This window comes from Stegodyphus dumicola, chromosome 1 (assembly GCF_044657685.1).
Source record: "Stegodyphus dumicola isolate Sdum_Otavi_A_Nest chromosome 1, ASM4465768v1".
Taxonomy (NCBI): domain Eukaryota; kingdom Metazoa; phylum Arthropoda; class Arachnida; order Araneae; family Eresidae; genus Stegodyphus; species Stegodyphus dumicola.
Window position 1 is genome coordinate 61,072,213 of NC_140768.1, and position 22,199 is coordinate 61,094,411.

The window sequence follows — 22,199 nt, forward strand, 5'->3', positions numbered from 1 at the left end:
TCTCTTGCACAACCTTAAAAAACATTTATTACTATCCTTTTCAATACCACTAAATACCCATTTCGAATTCACTTTAGTTACGGCCATGGGATCCAAAAATTCACAAGCCTTATTTCACACAACACAGAATAAAGCCAAATACAAAATTGCCAGATTTTTTCCCGATTAAAGAACAGTAATTCGTCCATTAATATCACATGACATATCCCATGATCTCTCATTTCCCTCACACAAAATAATGCATAATCAGAACTGAATACTACTCACATTCTTAACAAAGTCTAACTAACCTAATCTTCTTCTGAATCTTCCTTACATGGTGGATACACTTTTATTATGGATTCAATAAAATTACTGAACGATTTTTTTTCCGAATTTGATAGAATTTGATAAAAGAAAAATTATCTTTATCACATCTACAATTCACTTTAGACAGCGCCATACAATCCCAAAATTATTCAACCCTACTTCACACAACACACAATGAAGCTTAATACAAAATAATATACATCCACAGATACTTGTCCAAATTCCCCCCTTTTCCGATTAAAGAACCGTAATTCGTCCATTAATATCACGACATATCCCATGATCTCTCATTTCCCCCACACAAAATAATGCGTAATCGGAACTGAGTACTGCTCACATTATTACCAAAGTCCCAGGTAATAACCTTTATCGCTTCCAAAATGTCGCCAAACTACCAGTTACCATATTGTAAAGATCAACCAAATTTACAAAAGAAAAGCTTAATATTTATTTGTTTACTTTATTAAACATTTCTTTCAATGTAAGTTGTTTAATTTGCTTCATTTTATGTGATAATACTATCTCTTTAATTCTATAAACAGACATAATTTCTTGTTCAGTTACAAAGTTCCGCTGTTCAAGTCCTATAATTGCTGTGTCGAGAATACCGACTAATTAGTCAATCGAAATTTTTTCGTTTTCAATAACCTCTGTGTCACTTTCTTCACTATCGGAAGCGAATTATAATGAAGAGGAATTTGATTTAATTCATATCAAAGACAGAGTACATCGAGATGAAATACTATATTTAGTAAGGAATTATAACCCAAATAAAATAAAAACATCTGCCCTGAAGATAAGGATAGTGCTGACAGATCAACTTCCTCATAGCAGCGTGAAATTGATAAACAGATTTCGGAATGGTTAGAGAAACGAAGGATATACCTTTATCCATTTTTTGCAGCAATTCCACTTTTTGTTTAATGGACTTCAAAACGTACTTTCGCTTTGTAGATCCTTTACATATTAGTAAATATATATCGGAAATTCTATTTGATGTAATCGAAAGTTCAAGCTTACTTTTATAAAATTGCTCTAATAGTCTGCAAAAAATAATAAGCCGAATCCAATTTGAAGATTAAGGAACAATGCAATCTGCAACATTAACTGAATAAGATAATCTTAGCTTAGCTGATACTGTCTGTTATATATTAAACGTGCATGCATAAATGTATTATGCGCATGCGCACATGCATATTCGCAGCCGTAAAGTTCTGACGCGCATGCGTCAACGTGCCGCATGAGCAGAAAGTTTGTAGCTTTGAGGTCCGGATTATGGGTCTCCGAATTAACGACTTTTGACTGGCATGCATAAATGATACATTTAAAAATATGAAATCATAATTTATGAAATAAAGAACAATTATGATCTAAAGGGTATCAAAATTTACAAAGAAAAAAGCTTAATATTTATTTGTTTACTTTATTAAACATTTCTTTCAATGTAAGTTGTTTAAGATGCTTCCACAAAAAATTCAAAATGTTCCTTTTTCTTGTGTCATATATAGTGGACTTTCCAATGCATACTTCTCGCATAATTTTGAGACAAATAGGCCTTTATAAATTTTTTGCAGCAATTCCACTTTTTGTTTAAGGGACATCAAAACATGCTTTCGCTTTGTAGATCTTTTGGCAGCTCCAGAATTGGAAACTCTTTTTGACATAATCGAAAGTTCAAATTTAATTTTTATAAAATTGTTCTAACAGTCTGCAAAAAAATAATAAGCCGGATCCAATTAGAAGATTAAGGAACAGCACAATCTGCAACATTAACTGAAATGCCTTAGATAATTTTAGCCTAGCTTATACCGTTCGTTATACATTAAACGTGCATGTATAAAGTTTGTAGCTTTGAGGTCTGGATTATAGATCATTCCGGATTATAGACGTACGGATTACAGACTTTGTAATGTAGTAGATTGTTTCCATTGGCATATTTGTTGGTTTTTAATTTTGAAGTCCATATTTTTTAACTATGTCTTCGATTTTATTCTTTTGGTTTATGGCGAAGGTTCCATCTTAGATCTTTCGATGTTTATGCCAAAGAAGTAGGTGATTTCTCTTAGGTTTTTGATGTCCAATTTAGCACTTAGTTGTTGGATTGTTTCCATTACATTTTCTTCTCTTTCACTTCCTATAAGCATGTTGTCTACATATACCGTCTTTTTCCAAAAATAAGACACTTTCTTTTTTGGTCCAAAATACAAGCTAGGGCTTATTTTCGGGAAAGGGCAAAAATAAAAATATATTTATATAATTTTATTTAATATTTATTTTACACAGAATACAGAAATTTAAATTTATTCAATTACAGTCATGTCATCTTCTTCTGGAACATCGGCATAAATAAAATTTTGAATTATATTCTGATTTTCTTCCAAATCCATTTTCTGTTGAATTATTGGTCTGAATCTCTCATGTCTTGCGATATAGCTATCGATAAATGAATACTTCTTGTTTAAGTAGCATGTTGGTAGTGCATTGGAAACATCACTATCAGTTATTTTGTCCCATGAGTTGTTTACCCAGTTCACAACTTCATGTAAGCCTCGATGATTTACAAAATTACCTCGATGATTTCTCACCATTCTGTTTTCATTCTATTCATTGATTTCCATCTGCAAATGATCCTTGAATGGCTTGTTTATTGCAATGTCAAGTGTCTGGAGGTAACCAGTCATTCCTGCCAGAATCATTATTTGATCAATCTTCCTCTCAGCAAGAAAGTTTTTCATGTCTTTAGCGCGGTGAGTACTCGCTGAATCCCAAACTAGTACACCTTTATTCTGACTCCTCAGCAGTGGTGGCAGCATAAAATCAACCCACTTTCTTGTAATTGCTTGGGTGCACCAGGCGTTTTCACTTTCAACGATATAAATTCCTGAAACACGTTGAATCTGGTCTTTTTTACCTTTAGTGATTAAAATGGCGATACTTTCTTGCCATCTAGATGAATCGCCAACATACAGGTAACACGTGCACTATCGTAACCGGTAGAAGGAACGTAAATTGACGAAGAAGCCTTGTGGTGAACTGTCGTTTGAGCTCCTTGGCCTAGGAGTACCGTGGTCTCATCCATAGCAATCATATTGGAGAGTTGGTATTTCGAAAAATCGATGCCATTAACAAAAAGCTTAAACGCAAGTGCACGCTTAACAACTTCATTGTCTTCCACCTTAAACAATGTTGTTGATCTCCTTAGAGACAGTTCATAGCGTTTAAGGAAGTTGTCCAACCAGTGTGACGATGCTTTAAATTCTTCTGTGGATATATCAAATTCAATTGCTGTTTCAAGGGCAAATTTTTGAATATCAGCCCTGCGCACAACCAAAGCCATTGCTCTCCTGCCTGCAATCCATTCCCAGGTGCAATCGTCCAACTCAGAAAATAACGGCTGCCGACCTGATCCAACTCTGTGTTTTTCTCATTCCCTTGGTCCACCAGTTGACGCAGGTAATCGTAGTCTGCACACCATTTACGAACCATACAGAGATCCAGTATCTTCTCTTTACAGAATGCTACAAGATTTACACCCCTCGAGTCTTCCACGATTCCCTTTTTGTACTCAACGGAATAGCTCTTTCGTGTTGTACTCATTTTAACTGTGGTTAAAAATTATTCACTTTATTTTTAAATAAAATTACGTATGAGGAAATAATCAGACTTATAAGACTGAAATGAATGAACGTTGTATACCTGCACTGTCACTCAATGTAGACTGCTGCCTTATGTTGTATTTTTAACCAGTTCGCCGTTAGGAAAATCGCAAACATTTCGTGCCATTTTTCGCATCCAAAGATAAACGTTTTGTGTCTAAAACTGGGCTCGGAGTATTTCTTCCCCCTTTCACCACTTGTGAAAGCCTATTTAAAAGTTCTGTTCAAATCAGATTGAACACTGTACCTGTCACATTGAAAAATGGTGAATAACAACCCCCTAAGGGGCAACATAAAACACAAAGACTGGTGTAGTCTTTAGAGCAGATATTTTTCCCTTTGCACCCAACCCCAAATCTATTGCAATCTGTTACATGTATGTTAAATGTTAATTTTTAATTGTCAAGAAAAAGCTTTATATAAAGTAAAAATAAGGGCATTATCTAGTATTTGAAATGTCCTTGAATTTTGTTTTATTATTTTCTGTAACAAAAGAGAAGAATTGGCCTGTAACAAAAGAGAAGAATTGAATCGTTAAGAATTGAAAAGATAGCATTCAAATCCCTTTGTTCCTTAATAGAATGGGAGAAAGCTGTTGTGGATCTCATAAGTTATGTTGATGGGTAGCTATTCGAAGAAAGTGTCCCCATCCTTTACTTTCCTGAAATATCCCTGCTGTAATCCTAATGCGACACCGCTGAGAAGATAAGTAACCCATCAATCACCCCTTTTGATTTTCGACTCATTCTGTGGGGGTTGGAAAAAGGTCGCTGCATCGTATGTGTCTCGGGGGTTACGGTTCAGCCGAAATTTCACCCTGACGAGATTAGTTGCCGATGACGCTAACAGATGACAATACCTTTCCTGTGAACGTATCTCTCTCGGGGCAAACGGTGAACTGGTTAAGATAAATTCCAAGAATTAATTTGAAACGAACTGCAGAGGTAAACAATTAATTTTTCGGAATATTTCGTTTCAAACATTTCTCTGAAATATGAGTATTAGGAAAGCTAAACATATTATTTCTTAATAAATCAACAGCATTTTTTAACGAATTCTTTTTGGTCACATTATTTTAACTAGGGCTTATTTTCGGGGGATGTCTTATTTTACAAAAAGTTCTGAAAATCACGATAGGGCTTATTTTCGGAGGATGTCTTATTTTACAAAAAGTTCCGAAAATCATGATAGGGCTTATTTTCGGAGAATGTCTTATTTTCAGAAAAAGACGGTAATATTATATATGTGAATTTTCCATTGATGCTTTTGAAAAACTAGCATAGGTCTGCTTTACTTTGTTTAAATGATATGTTTAGAAGTATTTTTCCAGTTTTCAGATTCCAAGCTCTAGCACCTTTTTAAACCATATATAGATTTCTTCAGCTTGCAAACTTTATTTTCATTTCCAGCTTTTCAGTAGTCTTCAGGTTGAGTCAGGCAAATTTCTTCTTCTAGTTCTCCATGAAGGAAGCTGTTTTGACATCGATATGTCTGACAGACATGTTTTTATACGAAGCTACACATAGGAAAGCTCGAAGAGTTGTATATTTTACGGTAAAAGTATAGTTTAGGGTATCCCTTGGCGAAACTCGGCAGTTATTGGCGGTACATGGATACCGATTTTGTGCAATTCTTTGACTCGTTATTTTGGCTTGCGAAGCGGCGATATTTGTAAAAAAAAACCCCGAATTGCACAAAAATGGCATTGCGCACTTCTTTGACTTTATCCATGTCCACGTCGACCTATTTTCACTTTAAAAAAATCCTCGAATTGCACAAAAATGGCATTGTGCACTCTTTTAACTTTATCCATGTACACGCAGATCTATTTTCACTTAAAAAAAATCCCAGAATTGCACAAACTTGCATTGTGCACTCCCTTTACTTTGTCCATGTGCACATCGATATATTTTCACTTAAAAAGTCAAAGGAGCGCCAAATTCTACAATATAGGCAAACAAAAAATACATAATCTCAATAAAATACATTTTAAACCAAACAATAAAGTAACATAAAAAAGGAAAAACATGTTATACATTTAAGCACTACCAAAAGCAAGTATTCACTTACCATGATTTTCGAGTTCACTTCGTACACCCAGAGCCACATAAAAATCAAAATATCAATCATACTGAAATGACTTTTTTCAAACCAGTTACTCTTTCTGATCGAACGCTTCACATAGTGACCAACTGAACTTTTCTTCTTACAAACCCATTCAAATCCATCTAAACGGTTTTTACATTCGACTAGACGCATATCCTTCCTACATACAGGACACTTATAATGGCTACTAAGTAAACCTTCATTTACACACCAGTCAATTAAAGCTGTTTTTCCTCTTTTGCTCCAAGTAGTAGAGAAACTTCAAATTAATCTTACTACATTCAGCCATTCCACAGTCTAAAGAATCAAACCAACACACACCATAAAAATGCTTACAAAACATCCCATGATTCAAAATTTCCCAGAATCATGTACCCAATTACGTCACAATAGGGTTTCCATAACATTAAACTACTCAGGCTACCATAAATGAAACAACAACTTCGCCATAATACAAGGGGTACGTTAAAGTCTACTCTACCCTATTTTATTACAGCAGCAAAGATTTATTAAAGTCATATCCAAACTTCTCGCTAAATCCATTTGCAACTAATCTGGCTTTTTATCTTTCAGTTTTTCCTTCTGCATTGAGCTTGGTCATAAAAGACCATTTATGTCCTATTGGTTTTCTTCCTTTTGGTAAATCACCTAATTCCCAAGTATTATTTTCTTCTAGTGAATTAATTTCTTCTCGAATAGCAGTCACCCAATTTCGTTTTTCATGTTCTTCCAGAGTTTGAATTTCCTTCGAGAATTTAGGTTCTGGGGAGATTGGATATTTTGCGTGGAATCCGTAGCGATCAGGAGGTTTACCTTTTGTGACTCTGTTCGATCTTCTGAGTTTCAAAGGTTCTTCTTCCGGTTCTGATATTTCTTTCTTTTTGGGTTCTTCTATTTTTATTTCTTCCTGTTCTGAGCTTTCTTCCATAGGGTTTTCTTCATTCTGGTTTAAAGAGACACTTACAGGCTCATTAGTTCCAGTGTCTTCAATAAAACGTACAGATTGACTTATGATGATTTTCTGTCCAGGAATTAAAATTCCGTAGCCGTTATTTCAGCTGTCGTAGCCGACGAGTATTACTTCTATAGTAGTATCATCTAGTTTACCTCTTTTAGATTTCTGAATGTAAGCAAAAGCCTTGCACCCGAAAGTCCTCAGATGAGAGAGATTGGGTTTCTTGTTATTCCATAATTCATATGGCATGTTTGCATTTGGTTTTGTAGGCATACGATTCTGTAAGTAATTTGCAGTCAGCACTGCTTCTGCCCATTTTCTGTGAGGTTGACCTGAGTCAGCTAAAAGACATCTTGTCATCTCTATCAAAGATCTATTTTTGCGTTCACTGACTCCATTTTGTGCTGGACAGTACAGTAAGCTGGTGATTTATACCATGTTTTATGAGATATTCTCCAGGTTCCTTACTTATGTATTCACCACTGTTATCACTTCTTAGCATTTTTTTCTCCTGAATTTATTGTTTGTAAGAGCAATAAATTGTTTTAGTTTAGAAATTACTTCAGTTTTCTTTTTTCAATAGGTAAATCATTGTGAACCTGCTGTGATCATCAATAAAAGTTACGAAGTATAGGTATCCACTGACAGACTGTGTTTGTACTGGTCGTAAAACATCAGTGTGAATGAGTTTGAGCGGTTCAGATGCTCCGAATTTCGATTCTCTGGGATACAGGAAATCAGTTAGTTTGTATTTTATGCACTGAATGCATTAGGTATCACGTTTACAATTATCGAGTTTAATTCCTTCATCAAGTTCTTTGTTTACAAATTGTTTGATTGCATCATTGTTTCTGTGACCAAGACGTCTATGCCAAAGTTGAACACAGTTCTCATTTTTGCGCTGAAATGCTACATGAGCTGATGGTTTATTATTCCTGTCAATTGGTTTAATTTGGTAAAGGTTGTTAGTTGCATGACATTCTGAAATAATCTGATCTCAAGTTATTTTATTTCATGTTTTGTGTTTAGTATTATTACTTAGCTTTATTTATATATAATTTGTTTTTCATATTTTAGGTTAAAGTATCCTGTTCCTGAGTCTTGTCACATTTCTGATGAGGAAAAGTTAAAATGTAAGTATTAAAATATTGCATTAGTTTTACCATATTTAATTCAGATTTTTATAAATTTATATCATATTATTTCATTCAGCTTGTATCAATTCAATAAAAATCTCATTAATGTAGTAATTTAAAATCTTAATTTCATCCTTAAATGGTTTTAAGTAAAAAAAAAAAACTTGGGAAAAAGTATACCAGAATGAAATAATGCAATATTTCCTTCATCTCTGGGAAAGATTTCTGGAAGAGAAAGGAAAAAAAAAAGAAAAAGTATTGAGGGTTTAGAAGATAGTTATATTATTAGAGGCTCAAGCAAAACAGGACATTTTCTGAATCTTGTAAAACAGTTGTCAAGCCTTAAGGCACAAACTGTTCTATCCTAGAATGCTGTTTAAATTAAATAATTCTGCAAAGCAAACAACTGCACAAAAAGAGTATAAAATTCGAACGGGGGAATTTTTTTTTATAAAAAATGATTATAAATTATGTAACTCTTATTAAAAAAAAGCTAGAATTTCTGATGAAATTTGTGAAGCTGTAATGTACTGTGTAAAAGTTACAACTCAAGATGTTTCTACCGCAAATTAGTGTTCAGTAATTATGAAATATGTATTTCAAGGAAATGTTTATGAAAGATTAATTTTTCCCTGATTCAACAGGTTTAAATTTACATAATTTAATAATTAGCAAAATATAATGCAGCAATTTATCTATTTTACAATGTATCGCTGATTGTACAGATGGGGCTGCTAGTATGCAAGGCATTTATCATGGGCTAACAGCTTTATTGGGGAAAAAAAAATCTGGAAAATTCATTTCTGGAAATGCTGGTGCTATCAAATGATATTTTGCACCACTGACTGTATAATTGCCAAAAAAATTCATTTTTTGTGGGGGGAGGGCATGTCAACAACATAAAATAGCGTCCTGGAGTAACAATTTAAAAAATGCTCTTTGTGTAATCTATCTGAAATTGGATGAACAATGACAATGCTACATTTCTAACAGTGAAAAGAGAGTCTGTTTGATTTAATCTGTCATTAATGTTTTTCTCTTTAAAATCATTTGTGATTATATTCTGCATTTCTGTAATATAGCATATCAGAAAGCAAATATATTTGTTGTCCTATCCCTATTAAAAATTTTCAATACAATTCATGGCTCAAATACTTCTAAGGATGGAATTATATGCAAGTGTTGAAATTTCAGTGAGATGAAAAGTATTGAACAAGCCGTTCCCATTGAGTTAAAATATAGTTCGACCGCCTCAAGCACAACCCTGGTTGGTATTCTGCCAAAACACATAGACTCGTCCAGAAGGAGTGGTATTACTTGCTGCGATGGATGTGAAAGGTCTTCTCTTCGCCGGAAAGAGCTAATGCTGGAAGGAAAGAAAGTCCCATCCTTCCACCTTATTTTGAGAATAATTCGGTCCGAATGGCGCATGCGTGTTTGCGCTCATGGTCACAGATGAGGCAGTCGAACTATAACATGGTGAATAACAATTATTGGAGATTCTAGGGCAACAATAATCACTGCAAATTTGTGAATATTATGCTGATTCTTATTGCATTAGCATTTTTGATAAGCCTTTTCCATTCTATAAAAAGGTCATTTTATACCATGAAAATTAAATACTAAATTGTATCTCAAAAAATTAGCTGAATATGAACTTTTTATTTGAACAATTATTTACCATTTTATTATCTTTTTGTTAGATTTGCATCTTACTTTGTCCAATTTAGGCATCTGTGAAAAGAATGATGATGGTGTCATTAAAGTAAGTTTCTCCCTTCTTATTAATTTGTATGCCTTCTTAGGTGTTTAGTAATGATATGATTTACAAAAAATCTTTTATTAAATTTTCATCTAGGGTACAGCTCCATTTAGCCAGCAAATGAATTTTTGGGAGAGAATTATTGATATTCTTTGGATGAAATCTACAATTTTATCTAGCTCACTCAAAAGTGATGAAAGTTACACTTCAGGAAGGTAATTCATATTTCCATTATATATGTGATCAAGAATTTGTTGGTATTGAAAATCCTCTGCTAATCCCAAAACCCATATGTTTAATTTTTTTTATCAATACATTTTTCTTATTTCATAAAACATACCTAATGATACAGTTGTAAGGTATTTCTCCTGCCTTCCTAGCGTGGTGTAGTGGTCAGCAACTGAGCTAGTATTTCAGAGATCCGTGGTTCGATTCCCGGCGAAGGCGTTGCCAATTTTTCATCTCTTCTGCTTTCAAAAATTACCTAATGTCTCTACACAGTGGTTCAGCAGTGGCTGACGTGACTTGAGGTTTGAATTCCAGATAGTACGCAGATATTTGTCTCTGTGCTGTGAAATGAAGAGCATTCAAGAAGAGAACAACGCAGATTTCATTTTCCTAGAATGTTGTGTGCTTTATGTAAATTAAACTGCCCAGTATAACCCTATCTCCTAATAATAATACATATTTAGCTATCTTAATTTGACATGATTATTGAATATGTTTTATTACATTTGTGTTTTTAGCGAAATTCTGTGTTTAAATTTTGTCTATTTTTTATAAGTTAGAATTTTTCTAATGTTTTTTACATCCAAATTTTAATTATATTCTTGCAAAATATTTTATTTAACATCTGCACTGTTTTGAATCTTTCCTATATAATTCAAGCAAAACTGTAAGAGATGCTGTATTAGCTCCTTCTGCTTATACTGGTTTATAAATATTATCCATAATCTATTAAAGTGTGTATGCTAAATTTAAACAAAACAAATGTTTTACATGATTCATCCATCAACAAACATGGGTTTCTCCCACCAGTTACAACAATTTCCTAAATCCAATTTTGTTTAAAAATAAGTATTTAAAAAAATGTACAAGAAACATAAAAGCATGCATCCGCTACACAAGAAAAATCAATTAAAAAAAAAAAATTACTCCTTCCCTCAATGAGCTGATATTTTTACTTTCCTTGAGTCAGTCCCTAATTATTAACTTGACTGCACAGTTATATAATTCATATTGGTATGCCTTGTAAAACTTGTTATTTGTTCTTCATTTGTGTTGGATCTACATTACATTAATGCAAATCATTTGAAATTGTGCAGTACATTTCAGTGTTGCTTTCATATGAAAATTCATCTTATTGAATGAAAGTTTCAAACAAAATTACAATTATGATTTTAATTAGGAGATTAATCTGGAACCTGTGTCTTTAACAAAGGGTAAAAGAAAAATGACTGGAAAAGGATGTATTTTTGAAGATAAATGGGAAATTACATTATTTCGTGGTATTGTGTGCATTAAAATCGTATGTTTTATTTGTAATAAGGTAATATCAGTTCTAAAATAAATATAACTTAAGTTTCCATTATGAAACAAACCATTAAAAAAAAATCTGAAACAGAAAATAAATTGAGGGAACAAAAGTTACTGTTAAAAATCTGGCTTATTACAGTAACAAAATGTTTCTGCAAAAGCAAATAAATTCAGATGAAGCAACAGTTCATCCAAGTCTTGCTTCTGTGTACATCTTTGCGAAAAGATCAAAACAATTTAATGAACAAGAATTTGTTAAAGATTGTTTATTATATCTGAACTTCTTTATTTTAACAAACAATAATTATTTAAAAGTATTAATTTGTCAGCCAGAACAGCAGCAGAATGTATAACAAAATTGCAAGTGATTTATGACAGTTAAATGAAAAAGTTATAGATAATAGCAGCTGATGAGAGTGCTGACCTCACAGAGTAATAGATAAATATAAATTGAAGTGGAATAAATTGTTTGGATTTGCAAATGGTGGTGTGGCTGCTGCTGTTGGTAAAATAAATGGAGTAGTGACAAAATTTAAATAATAACAAAAGAAGAAAATTTTTGCATTATTCATCAAGAAGCATTCTGTGCCAAAAGTTTTTGAATGGATATTTTGGAAATAGTAGTTAAAACAGTAAACTGTAACTGTGGATGAGCTCATCATTATCAAGAATTTGTTATATAACTTCACTGAAAGAGAGTGCAGGGAAATGATTTATTATAACGAGGTTAGGTGGTTAAGTTAAGGAGTGATATTAAAATGATTTTTAATTAATTAAATGAAATCATAATTTCATAAATAGCATAAAACTAAAAAACACGTTCATGATTAATGATACGTGTATAACAAATTTAGCGTTTCTTGTTGATAACCCGTCATTTAAGTATTTTTAATGAAGAGCTACAAGGAAAGGAAACAGAAGCATAGATGCCAATGATAAACTTTGATTGCTTGAACAGAAGCAGATTTGTCACTGATAAATTATCGCTGACATGTATGCTTCTTTTAAAGCTTTCAAAGTTAAATTGTAAATATGGGAAACACACCTCAAATAAGACAAATTTGCACATTTTCTGTTTTAAATCCCTCTCTGTTATTCCAAATGAAAAATGCCAAGAGTACACATGAAATATAGTCTTTGACAAGAATTTGAAGGCAGATTTAAAGAATTTAATGATTTGGAGTCTGATTTTAAATTATTTTCATTACCATTAAAAGTGGATGTGAATAATGTACTAGAAAAATCTACAAATATAACTAATTAATTTACAGAGTAAAATTTTAGTCAAAGATTTAAAGATACAGATCTGATTAACTTTTATTCATACTGATGAAAAGATAAATATCCTTGGTTACAAATTTTTGCAATAAGAAAAATTGCTTTGTTCCGAAGTATATTTATATGGGAACTGATTTTTTCATAGTGAAAATTAGCAAGTGTAACAAAAGGGCCCGATTGAACAATGAGCATCTGCAGTTTTCAGTAATTTTTCTCCAAGGCTACGAAAGACTAGAAACATTATCACGTATCAAGCTGTAGTAAAAAGTAGAGATATGTATAATTATTTACATACAACCATATGTATTATTTCTGCATGTGTAAATAAAAAATTTAGTATATAAAAGAAAGACAATAGGCTGTCATTATTTATTCTCAAATTTTGTTCTTTTGGGGAAGTTTTCTGTAAAAATTTGGTCAGTATTTATTTTGTGTTAAAAGGAAATTATTTTGTGGTTAATTCATCACATTAGAATTATTTGAAATAAATGTCAATCCAAAAATTTAATATTTTGCTGCTAGTAAATTTGAACTGTGAAATGTAAGCAACAGATAGAAAATAAGCATAATAAATTAATTTTTTTCCTTTATGTTATTTTTATTATTTGTTTATGTATGTTTTGATAAAAAATTAATAAGTGAAATTTGAAATTAAGCTAAAATTTATATAGTAATCTGAAATTTAATTTAAAATTTTGTTAAAAAAAAACTAGCCTGCCAGCAGGTCTCAGGTTGTGCATCCAGTCTGCTTGCAATTTGAGTTTGAGACACTAATCTAAGCTAAAAGAATGTACTATAATGCCTATTAAATATTGAAACAGCAACATGAAATAAGATTTGATGCTTTTAATGGAAAAGGAAACATTTTTTAGAATTTTACTTTTGTTGTAAAAAGAAAAAGCATTTATAGCAGTAATCCATAATTTGGGATTGTTCATAAGATTCAAATGCCCAACAAATGTCATTCATTTTGTAACTAAATATTGAAGGACTTTTGACCATGTTACTTTCGTGAAAATGCACTTGTTCATGATCTTCAGTGCATTAGAGACATAATTAAAATATAGAAAATATTCCGCACAATAGAACTAGAAAATTAACTAGAAATTCAAATTTTTACCTGTTACTGTAAACCTCATTATCATGCATGGCCCAGGTTATCCAGCAATACGTCTGAATTTGGGAACAATTTGACTAGAGAAACCAAGAATCTCGAACATCAGAAATCCTAATTATAGAAACAGCACACAGAGAAATATGCTTAGTAGATATATAGGAACAAAACTGTGAATATACAAAGTTATTGTAATTAAACTTGGCCTATTTAAGAGACTGTATAGCTGTAGCTAAAATATAGATTGATTCAAAAATTTTTAGGTTGGGAGTTCACAGAATGCACTAAAAGATTCCGAAAAATATTAGTTGGTATTTTTTAAAAAATTTTTAAAGGAGCTACATTACATTGAAATACAAACAAGCTACAAATTCCAATACAAGCATAATTTTTACAGACCGTTTGGTAATGTAAAGCATACTGTTCAGTGCGAGCCCCCTCATTAAGATGTAAAATAAGCAGACAAAGAACAGTATGTTCGACAGCTGATCGCAGTGATCTTTTACACATGTAATGTTATATGGTCTTTTCAGTCAGTCAGAGTTGCAAGATTCCCCTAATAAGCCACATTTTTTAAATGGTCCCATAGCCAAAAATCACATGGAATGAGACTGAAAGAATGGGCGGCCAAGGAGTGAAGCATAAACGGCTAATCACCCTGTCATTAGTAAAATGTTGCAAAAAAAATAAAAAACCTCTGTACACAGAGTCCATTATGTGGAGGGACACCATCCTGCATAAAAGTGGTAGACCCAATGCATTGTCACTGTTGAGGTAAGACGAAACTGTTTAGAATGTCACAATATCTGAGGGTCATTACAAAGCATGTTACTGTAACTATCTTCAAAGGTTGGCCCAAGAATTTTAAAATCCATGCGGAAAAAAATGCTTGCAGTGCATAGAATTTCAAACAAATAAGTGTAATGGATTATTTTCAATGAATTTCTGTTAAGTCCAAAACTCCATTCTTCATTTCGTACATTTTTGCAATACTTAAACTATTTTAATTATGGGCTTTCATTAACTTTAATTTCGAATAAACACCTGTGACTATGTTACATATTTATCATTTATTTAAAGTTTGACAAAACCTGAATTTCTAATTTAATTACATTTTTTAGTATGTACTCTCTGTAGAAGGAACATCTCTATTTAAGGGACAAAATATCTGGGCCAATGGTTGTTCCTTATTGGGAGGTACTACTGTAATTCATTATTGGCTAACAAATTCCATTTGAACATATATTAAAATTTTTTGTGATGTTTTAGGAGAAAAATTTCTGTAGCCTATGAAGAAACATGTAGCTACATCAACAAACTTTGTAACTCTGTAGATTTGAATATCTTGTTTGATGAAAAAGTACAACTTTTTCCACTTAGTCTTGAAAAATCAATTGAGCAGAGCTCAGAAACATGCATAAATGAGTAAGTAACTTATTCTTCAATTTGTTTTAATCTGTATAATATTTGTTTTTATTGTGTTTCATACTTCTAACTTTAAATTTTAGTTTTCTAAGTATTCTAATATTTCTCCTTTAGCCTAGATATTCATAATCTAAAGCATTCCAGAAGTACGAGGCTGGAAGAACAGTATAGTGAAGACTGTGGAGAAATGTTGGCAAAAGGCCTTTCCATGCCGAAATGTGAAGTAAGTTTTTGCTCTTTAATTTTGAGAAAATTAATTTCTTAATTTTTAATTTTAATCTTTCTGAGCCAATCAATGGTTAAAACTGCTTAAAACAGGTGTTTCATTAAAATTTTGATTTCTGTTAAAACAAGCTAGCTAAATGAAAGTTTATTATTATTTTCACATGTAAGTTTTCCTTTTCAGAATTATCACAATGAAAGCATATAATTCTTCATTTGTATTTAGCTAAAACTTGGTGTTTGAGATCAACACCCCCTCCCAGGTATATGAACTGAGCAGTATTATGCCTATGTACTAGTTTACAGCTTTGCAACTAATCAATTTCTTGGACTTAATTTTACTTATCTAAGTAATACTATCAGAATGACAGTTAAAGATATGTTTCCAGGCTCAGAATGTGCTGCAATGTGTAGATGAAAAACTATGAAGTTCTTTCAAGTGCTGCAGATATTGAATGATAATCCACACAAAGGTATCCAAGAGTTAACTTTCAACATATCTGCATTAAATAAATAGTATCATGGACTGATGTATCAAAGCAAGCCTCCAAAGAGTTGATAGTAGCATAGCAAAACTATTATTGATTCCCTTCCTTGTTAACGTAACACTAATTAATTTTAATGCATGATTAAACTGCAATTTATTTTTTAAAATTGTAGACCAGAAGCTCGTAACAATAAAATATTTTAAATATAGTAACGCTGTGGCCATATTCAAAATCTTTTTATTCTTGCTTTAACTTTCATATATCTCTGTATATTATTTAATTAAATTACAATTCAATTATTGTTAAAATAGATAGCATTTATCAGCTCTTTCAACCAAAGTCATTTCTTACTTTGGTACTTACATATTTATGCAACTATTGTGGCACAATCTGTCGATTTTTTACAGATGAAAAGGTAAAAACTCCTTATCAGGTGCAAGTTGCCGATTTTCCCAATTTTTTTTAAACATTCTCAAACTATTGATAATTATCATGAGACAGCAAACATTATCAACATACAAAAAGAAAACATGCTTTAAAATTTTTAAATAGAGATTTTAATTATTAAATGAGGATTATATGATAGATTAAAAGTAATAAACCCCCCCCCTTTTTTTTTTTTTCGAATCCTTTGCTAACGTTTCGGTGCTGTTCTTCTCCCCAAGTATGCAGCAATCTGTTTACCATTAAAAAAAATCACAGAATTGCACAAACTCACAAACATACTTGTCATTGTTCCCTTTAGTAATTTTATGGCAAAATACTGTATTCCTGTAGAAATTTTAATGCATTTTCTTTTATTACTGCAAATTCAATAAATGATAATTTAAAAAGGTAAAAATATCACAATTTCTCTATTAAAACAGAATTTTAATTACAACAAAAAGAATACACATGAAAATGGCTATGTTGCGTAAATGAAGGACTATTTTGAACATGATAGCCTGAAGAATATTTATGTACAGGTTACCAGAGTTGGGCATATTCTGAAAATTTGGCTACTTCTAGTATTAAGGTGGTTGTGATAATGCATAATAAGTACCTTACTTTTAGCATAAATTTAGCTTACTTTTAGCATTATCTATCCTTGCAATGATGAAATCAAGGTGACCTCTCTCTAAGATAACTATCAGTGCTTTCAGAAAATTTTGGTCTTCTGTTGTCACCATAAAAAATAAATAATACAAGGATAGTGGAATTGTTGATTTCCATAAGCAATTTATACTTTCAATGCTTTCAGATTCTATTAAAGAAAAGTACTGATGCAAAAATGTGATACATTATTATTTCAATTAAATTAATAAAATTACTGATTAATCTCAAGCAATAATATAGCAAAATAAAATTGTGCTTAATTTTTCTAAAACATTGTAAAAATATATATCATTATAAATCAAACTGACATTATAAATCAAATAATTGTTTATTAATTTCACTGAGAAAAAATTTTATTATTCAAGACGTGGTGATGTATTTATTTCATTGTATTGCTTAACCATAGAATATTTTTTGTGATATCTGTAAGAATGTATATTAAATATGTATGTATAGAATGTATATACATGCATATTAAAATATGTCAAAGAAATTAAGGAAATATATCAAAAGAAAACAAATCCAGGTATAAAATACCAGGAGAGTTTTTACATTAAAATCAAAAAAAAGAATAATAATAATCTGTTCTCATAGTAGTTTTGGCAAATATGTGCTTTCTTAGTGAAAACCCTGGCTGCTCAGAGGGTTAAGCAAGAGGTTTGCAACATATGTTTTTATATATATATATATATATATATCATGTGTAATTTGCCAGGACGCAAAACCTTTCTACTGATAAATGATGCATATTCCTTTCAGGTGTTTAAAAATTAAATCAGCTACCTTCTTGCTGTTAACTATTTATAGCATTTTTCTGCATACTTGCTTCATAAAAGACTACCAATAGTATTTTCAGTAAACCTTGCACACACAAATAAAAAAGAGACAGTTCTTATCTCCGGTTCTACTGATTGTCAAAATTTAACTTGCAGTTTCCATGTCTCAAAAGCACAATTTAGGATATATATTAGATTTATATATAGCATTGTTCTAACATAGGTATTTTGACACAAAATCTGATTTTTCAGGTATTAACATTTAAATTAATAATTTTGCCAAGTGACTTAATTTTGGTGCAAACTAAAAAAAAAATGCACCAAGAAAAATTTCTCACCAAAAATTATAAAATTTAATATCTAGGCATGAATTGAGTCATAGAATCTAAATATGGGGAAAAAATTCTGTTATTTCAGGAAAAGTTCGATTTTTATGTATGTCAAAATACCTGTTAGAAAAATGCTATATATAAATCTAATATCTATCCTAAATCATGCTTTCGAGATGTGTAAAACGCAAATTAAATTTCGACGACCGGTCCAGTAGAACGGGAGATATAGAACTGTACCCTTTTTGTGTGTGTGTGTGTGTTTCTGTGCAAGGTGTACCTTTTAATCCTGTTTCTAAATTTAATGCATTTACATTTTGTTTTTCTCATCTTCATTGAAGTTATTAAAAACAACTTAATCTAAGCTTAATCAGTTAAGTTTTTACAAAATTTAAAATTAACCATATAATATTGTATTGAAACAAATGCCACAAATGGCTATGACATCAAAAACAAAACTCTTTCAGTAATGCTTTAAAATTGATTTCTTATATTGCAAACAAAATAAAAAATAAATAGTTTAGGAATGTGATCAATCATTTAAAGAGTGTTGAATGAAGCCACCTGATAAATTGCACCACACTGAAAAATGTTAAAATTAATGATTTAGAAACAATTAACTACTTTTTTCTATTAAACAAAGTTTCATAGTTATAGCAAAAGTTGAAAGTGTAACTTCTTTATTTATATAATGCATAAAATATTTTAGATTGATTTCAAATTGAAATTGTTTGTTTGTTGTCTTTATATTTGACAGTCTCATAAGAAAAGAATTGTGTTAGAGAATAATACAGTAAATTTTAACACTAATGTTTGCTTTTAGAAGTGCAACAGTATAAATTCCGAAATTCGGAATTGTTAGGACTTTGGTGATTTCAGAAATTTCCAGATTTTAGATCATCAGTTTAAATCCAGTAAAATGACTTGTTGACAAGGCAACATTGCAACTTCACTTATTGTTTATGTTAGAATAAAATAATGCTATCCCTCCCCCAACTGGAGCAGTGCCAGAATTCGGGGCCAACAAAAATTTTATAATTCATCGGAGTGCTGAGCAGTGAAAAATAGAGATTTGGGCCACAGAATTTAGGGGCAGCAAAATTTTTAGAATTTACGGGGGTACCAGGCAGCAGAATTTAGGATCCACAGAGATTGCAAATGTGTAGCATTAGCCCTGATAATCACAACCACTGAAGAGCCAAACATATTATCCTGACCATCATCAATACATTGCCAATCAATATGTTGTTATTGGCTACAGTGCAAGTACCTAGTCAGCTGGTGTTTGAAAATAAAAAGCAGGAAAAAATGAAGAGAAATGCATTTATGGCACACCTGCTTCTATTTGTTGAATGTTATATTCTGCACTCCTAGATTTAATAAGGGGACAATTTTTTCCATTATTATTTTATTTAATTTTTGGCTGGTGGTTCATATGGTAGGTCATTCGCGATACTGGATGTCCAGATTCCGAACTTTGTAAAATCATTGTATATTATTTAAATATAACTCCTGAATTTTTAATTTTTATTAACTATCATTGAGCATGAGGCTCAAAGTATTATTCATAGTATGCCAGTTTAATGTGAATGGTGAAAATAATTGCATATATATAATTTGTTATTTTTGTAGGATTTATTCAGTGATTCAGATGATGCTATAATAAAATTGGAAGAAAAGCTCGATCATTGCATAGATGAGCTCCAGTTTTGTGCTCAAAATAATTTCAAAGATCATTATGATACTTTAAAAAGCTACACATCAGCCTCATCTCCTTCTGAGGTATTAAATATAGGTCCCAAATTTAAAAAAGTTGTACCAAAAATGGCATCTCTGTTACAGGTAAATTTACTTAAAGTTTTTCTTTTTATTTATATATATATTATAAAACTTTTAGTCTAATTTATTATCCTTTTCATTTTTTATGAGAATCATGGACTCGCTGATTAGGAAATTTACATGTAAAGTAGAATTATTTTGACCAATAACAGAGTAATTTAGTGGTAAACATCAGCATAATATGGTTATAAAATAATGCAATGAACATAATATACACATTAGAAAATAAATGTAAGATTAGAAGAAAAAAAAAATTCTTTTCTTTGCCCAATTTAGTTCATTAGTTACTCATATAAAATCATACCTGACTGTGTTGTCTAAATGTATATTGTGATAATGTGTTTAATTTTATTAAATTATTCACAAGCATAAATAATACAATCATCTCTTACATCCTTGGGTAATTTTATAAATAGCAGTAAAATGGCAGAAATAGCTTCATTCAGCTGGTTTAATTTATCATAAATTCTGATATGTTAACTTTATCTAAAAATACTGATTTGTTGATGATAGCAAAAATTTTAAATATTAGCAAAAATAAAAGGGATAAGTTCTAATTGTAGCCCATAAAGCATGAATGGTGATCTAAAAATAATGGTAATTAATTTGATCCTTATGAAATGTTTATCTTGTGAGCATCATTGTGGGATTATTATGGAACTGGTTTTTAAAAATACCAATAACTTAAGAAGTTTTATGAAAAAAGTATTCCTTTTGTAATCTTCATTGTCTCTGAGAAAGACATCCTTCTTAAGGCAGATAGACTTCAAGCACTTTGCCACAGCAATTTAATTTAATCATTGTTCGCAATCCACCATTTTGGAATGTTTAACATGACATGAAAATCGTTGGAAAGTGAGCCATCTTAAATAAAAGATTGTGCCATGACATTTTTTTCTTAGCCTCGATTTAGAAAAATAAAAAAGCTGCAGCAGATCTATATGCTACTGTTAACAGTAGTACAATAACCTATCATTGTTTTCTGTATACCATGTAGAACAAATTATGTTCTTCAAAGCATGCATGTCACATATCTGATAATTTACTCTAGGAAAATTAAACTTTTATAATTTCAGTAGTTTAAAAATTTACATGCTACCATTAGCAGTAGTATAACATATTTTATTACTTTTAACTATAGAACAAATTGTTCTTCAAAGTACATGTTTCATATATTTGATACTAGCTAGCAAGCTCTAGCTAATATATAACCCTTCTGATTACTTTTCAAATTTGATTCATCTATAAAACCAATTTATTCAATTGAGTGCAAAAATTCTAGTTTTTAATGTCCTTAATTTCTAGTATCTCTGTCCTGCCAATAGTAACATTGTTTTCAGTAATTGGGTTGTGTAATATGAAATATATATTTTAGCAACTTTCTGATTCTTTTTAGAACATTGCTTCTGCTTCTAAGGAATGTTCCAAAAAGGCTAAAAACAGAAACAAACTCAGCAGAGTACAAACAGCTACAGTAAGTGAGGCAGACTTCTCCAAGGTTTGATTCTGTTCTCTGTGTTGTCAAATAAAGCAGAAATATAATTTGCTTATCTTTTACAACAAATGATCATTAGGGTACAATGCATTCAGTGCAGTGTACAAGATTAACACAATATTCAGGGAGAATATAATCAATAGACGGTATTAGTTCCAGAAATTTTGCTCTAATGATTTCAGACTTTAAGATGAGAAATATAGACCACAATTACATATAGACAATCAGTTTAATGTGAAAATCCCTGTCGGATAGATAGTGCAACATGCAAGAGATAGCTGCTAGATTGAATATTTGCTCAAGACAGCAAATATCTCAAAGTCATCTAGAAAGTTAAAGCTCAACCAATGGTGACAATTTGATGAATTATGCATAATATTAAATTGTAACTTAGATTTTTACAACCGTCTGCATTGCAGTATAGAATTGTATTCTTAGGAAACTGTTACCATCCGCTAAAAGTTTCCAAATAGTAGCTATCATTAGATAAGAGAAGAGGGTCAATCTTGTTTCACAGCATCTGCCTAGCTATGCCAATGGTGGCAGTTGAACTATCTAAGGTATGAGACTTGCCCTCATATCCTGTATAACTACAGGAATTATTACTTTCTATGGATGTTGACAATCCATGTGGCTGAGAAACGCTTTGTCAGTCAAACTTTGAAAAAGTTCCCCCCC

General features: G+C 31.3%; 1 protein-coding gene across 3 annotated transcripts in view; it reads left to right on the forward strand.

Annotated features, from left to right (window-relative positions):
* The window catches only part of LOC118187658 (uncharacterized), a 32,807-nt gene that overhangs the window by 5,090 nt on the left and 5,518 nt on the right, over positions 1 to 22,199 (forward strand). Inside the window, exons 3-9 of one of the 3 annotated variants that reach the window (XM_085815378.1) lie at positions 8,104 to 8,159; positions 9,866 to 9,927; positions 10,021 to 10,139; positions 15,122 to 15,277; positions 15,392 to 15,500; positions 19,820 to 20,029; positions 21,423 to 21,524. In XM_085815378.1, the coding sequence (XP_085671504.1) occupies positions 8,104 to 8,159; positions 9,866 to 9,927; positions 10,021 to 10,139; positions 15,122 to 15,277; positions 15,392 to 15,500; positions 19,820 to 20,029; positions 21,423 to 21,524 (814 nt within the window). The remainder of the gene's footprint in view (positions 1 to 8,103; positions 8,160 to 9,865; positions 9,928 to 10,020; positions 10,140 to 15,121; positions 15,278 to 15,391; positions 15,501 to 19,819; positions 20,030 to 21,422; positions 21,525 to 22,199) is intronic. The other 2 variants (XM_085815383.1, XM_085815391.1) reach the window with 2 other exon arrangements.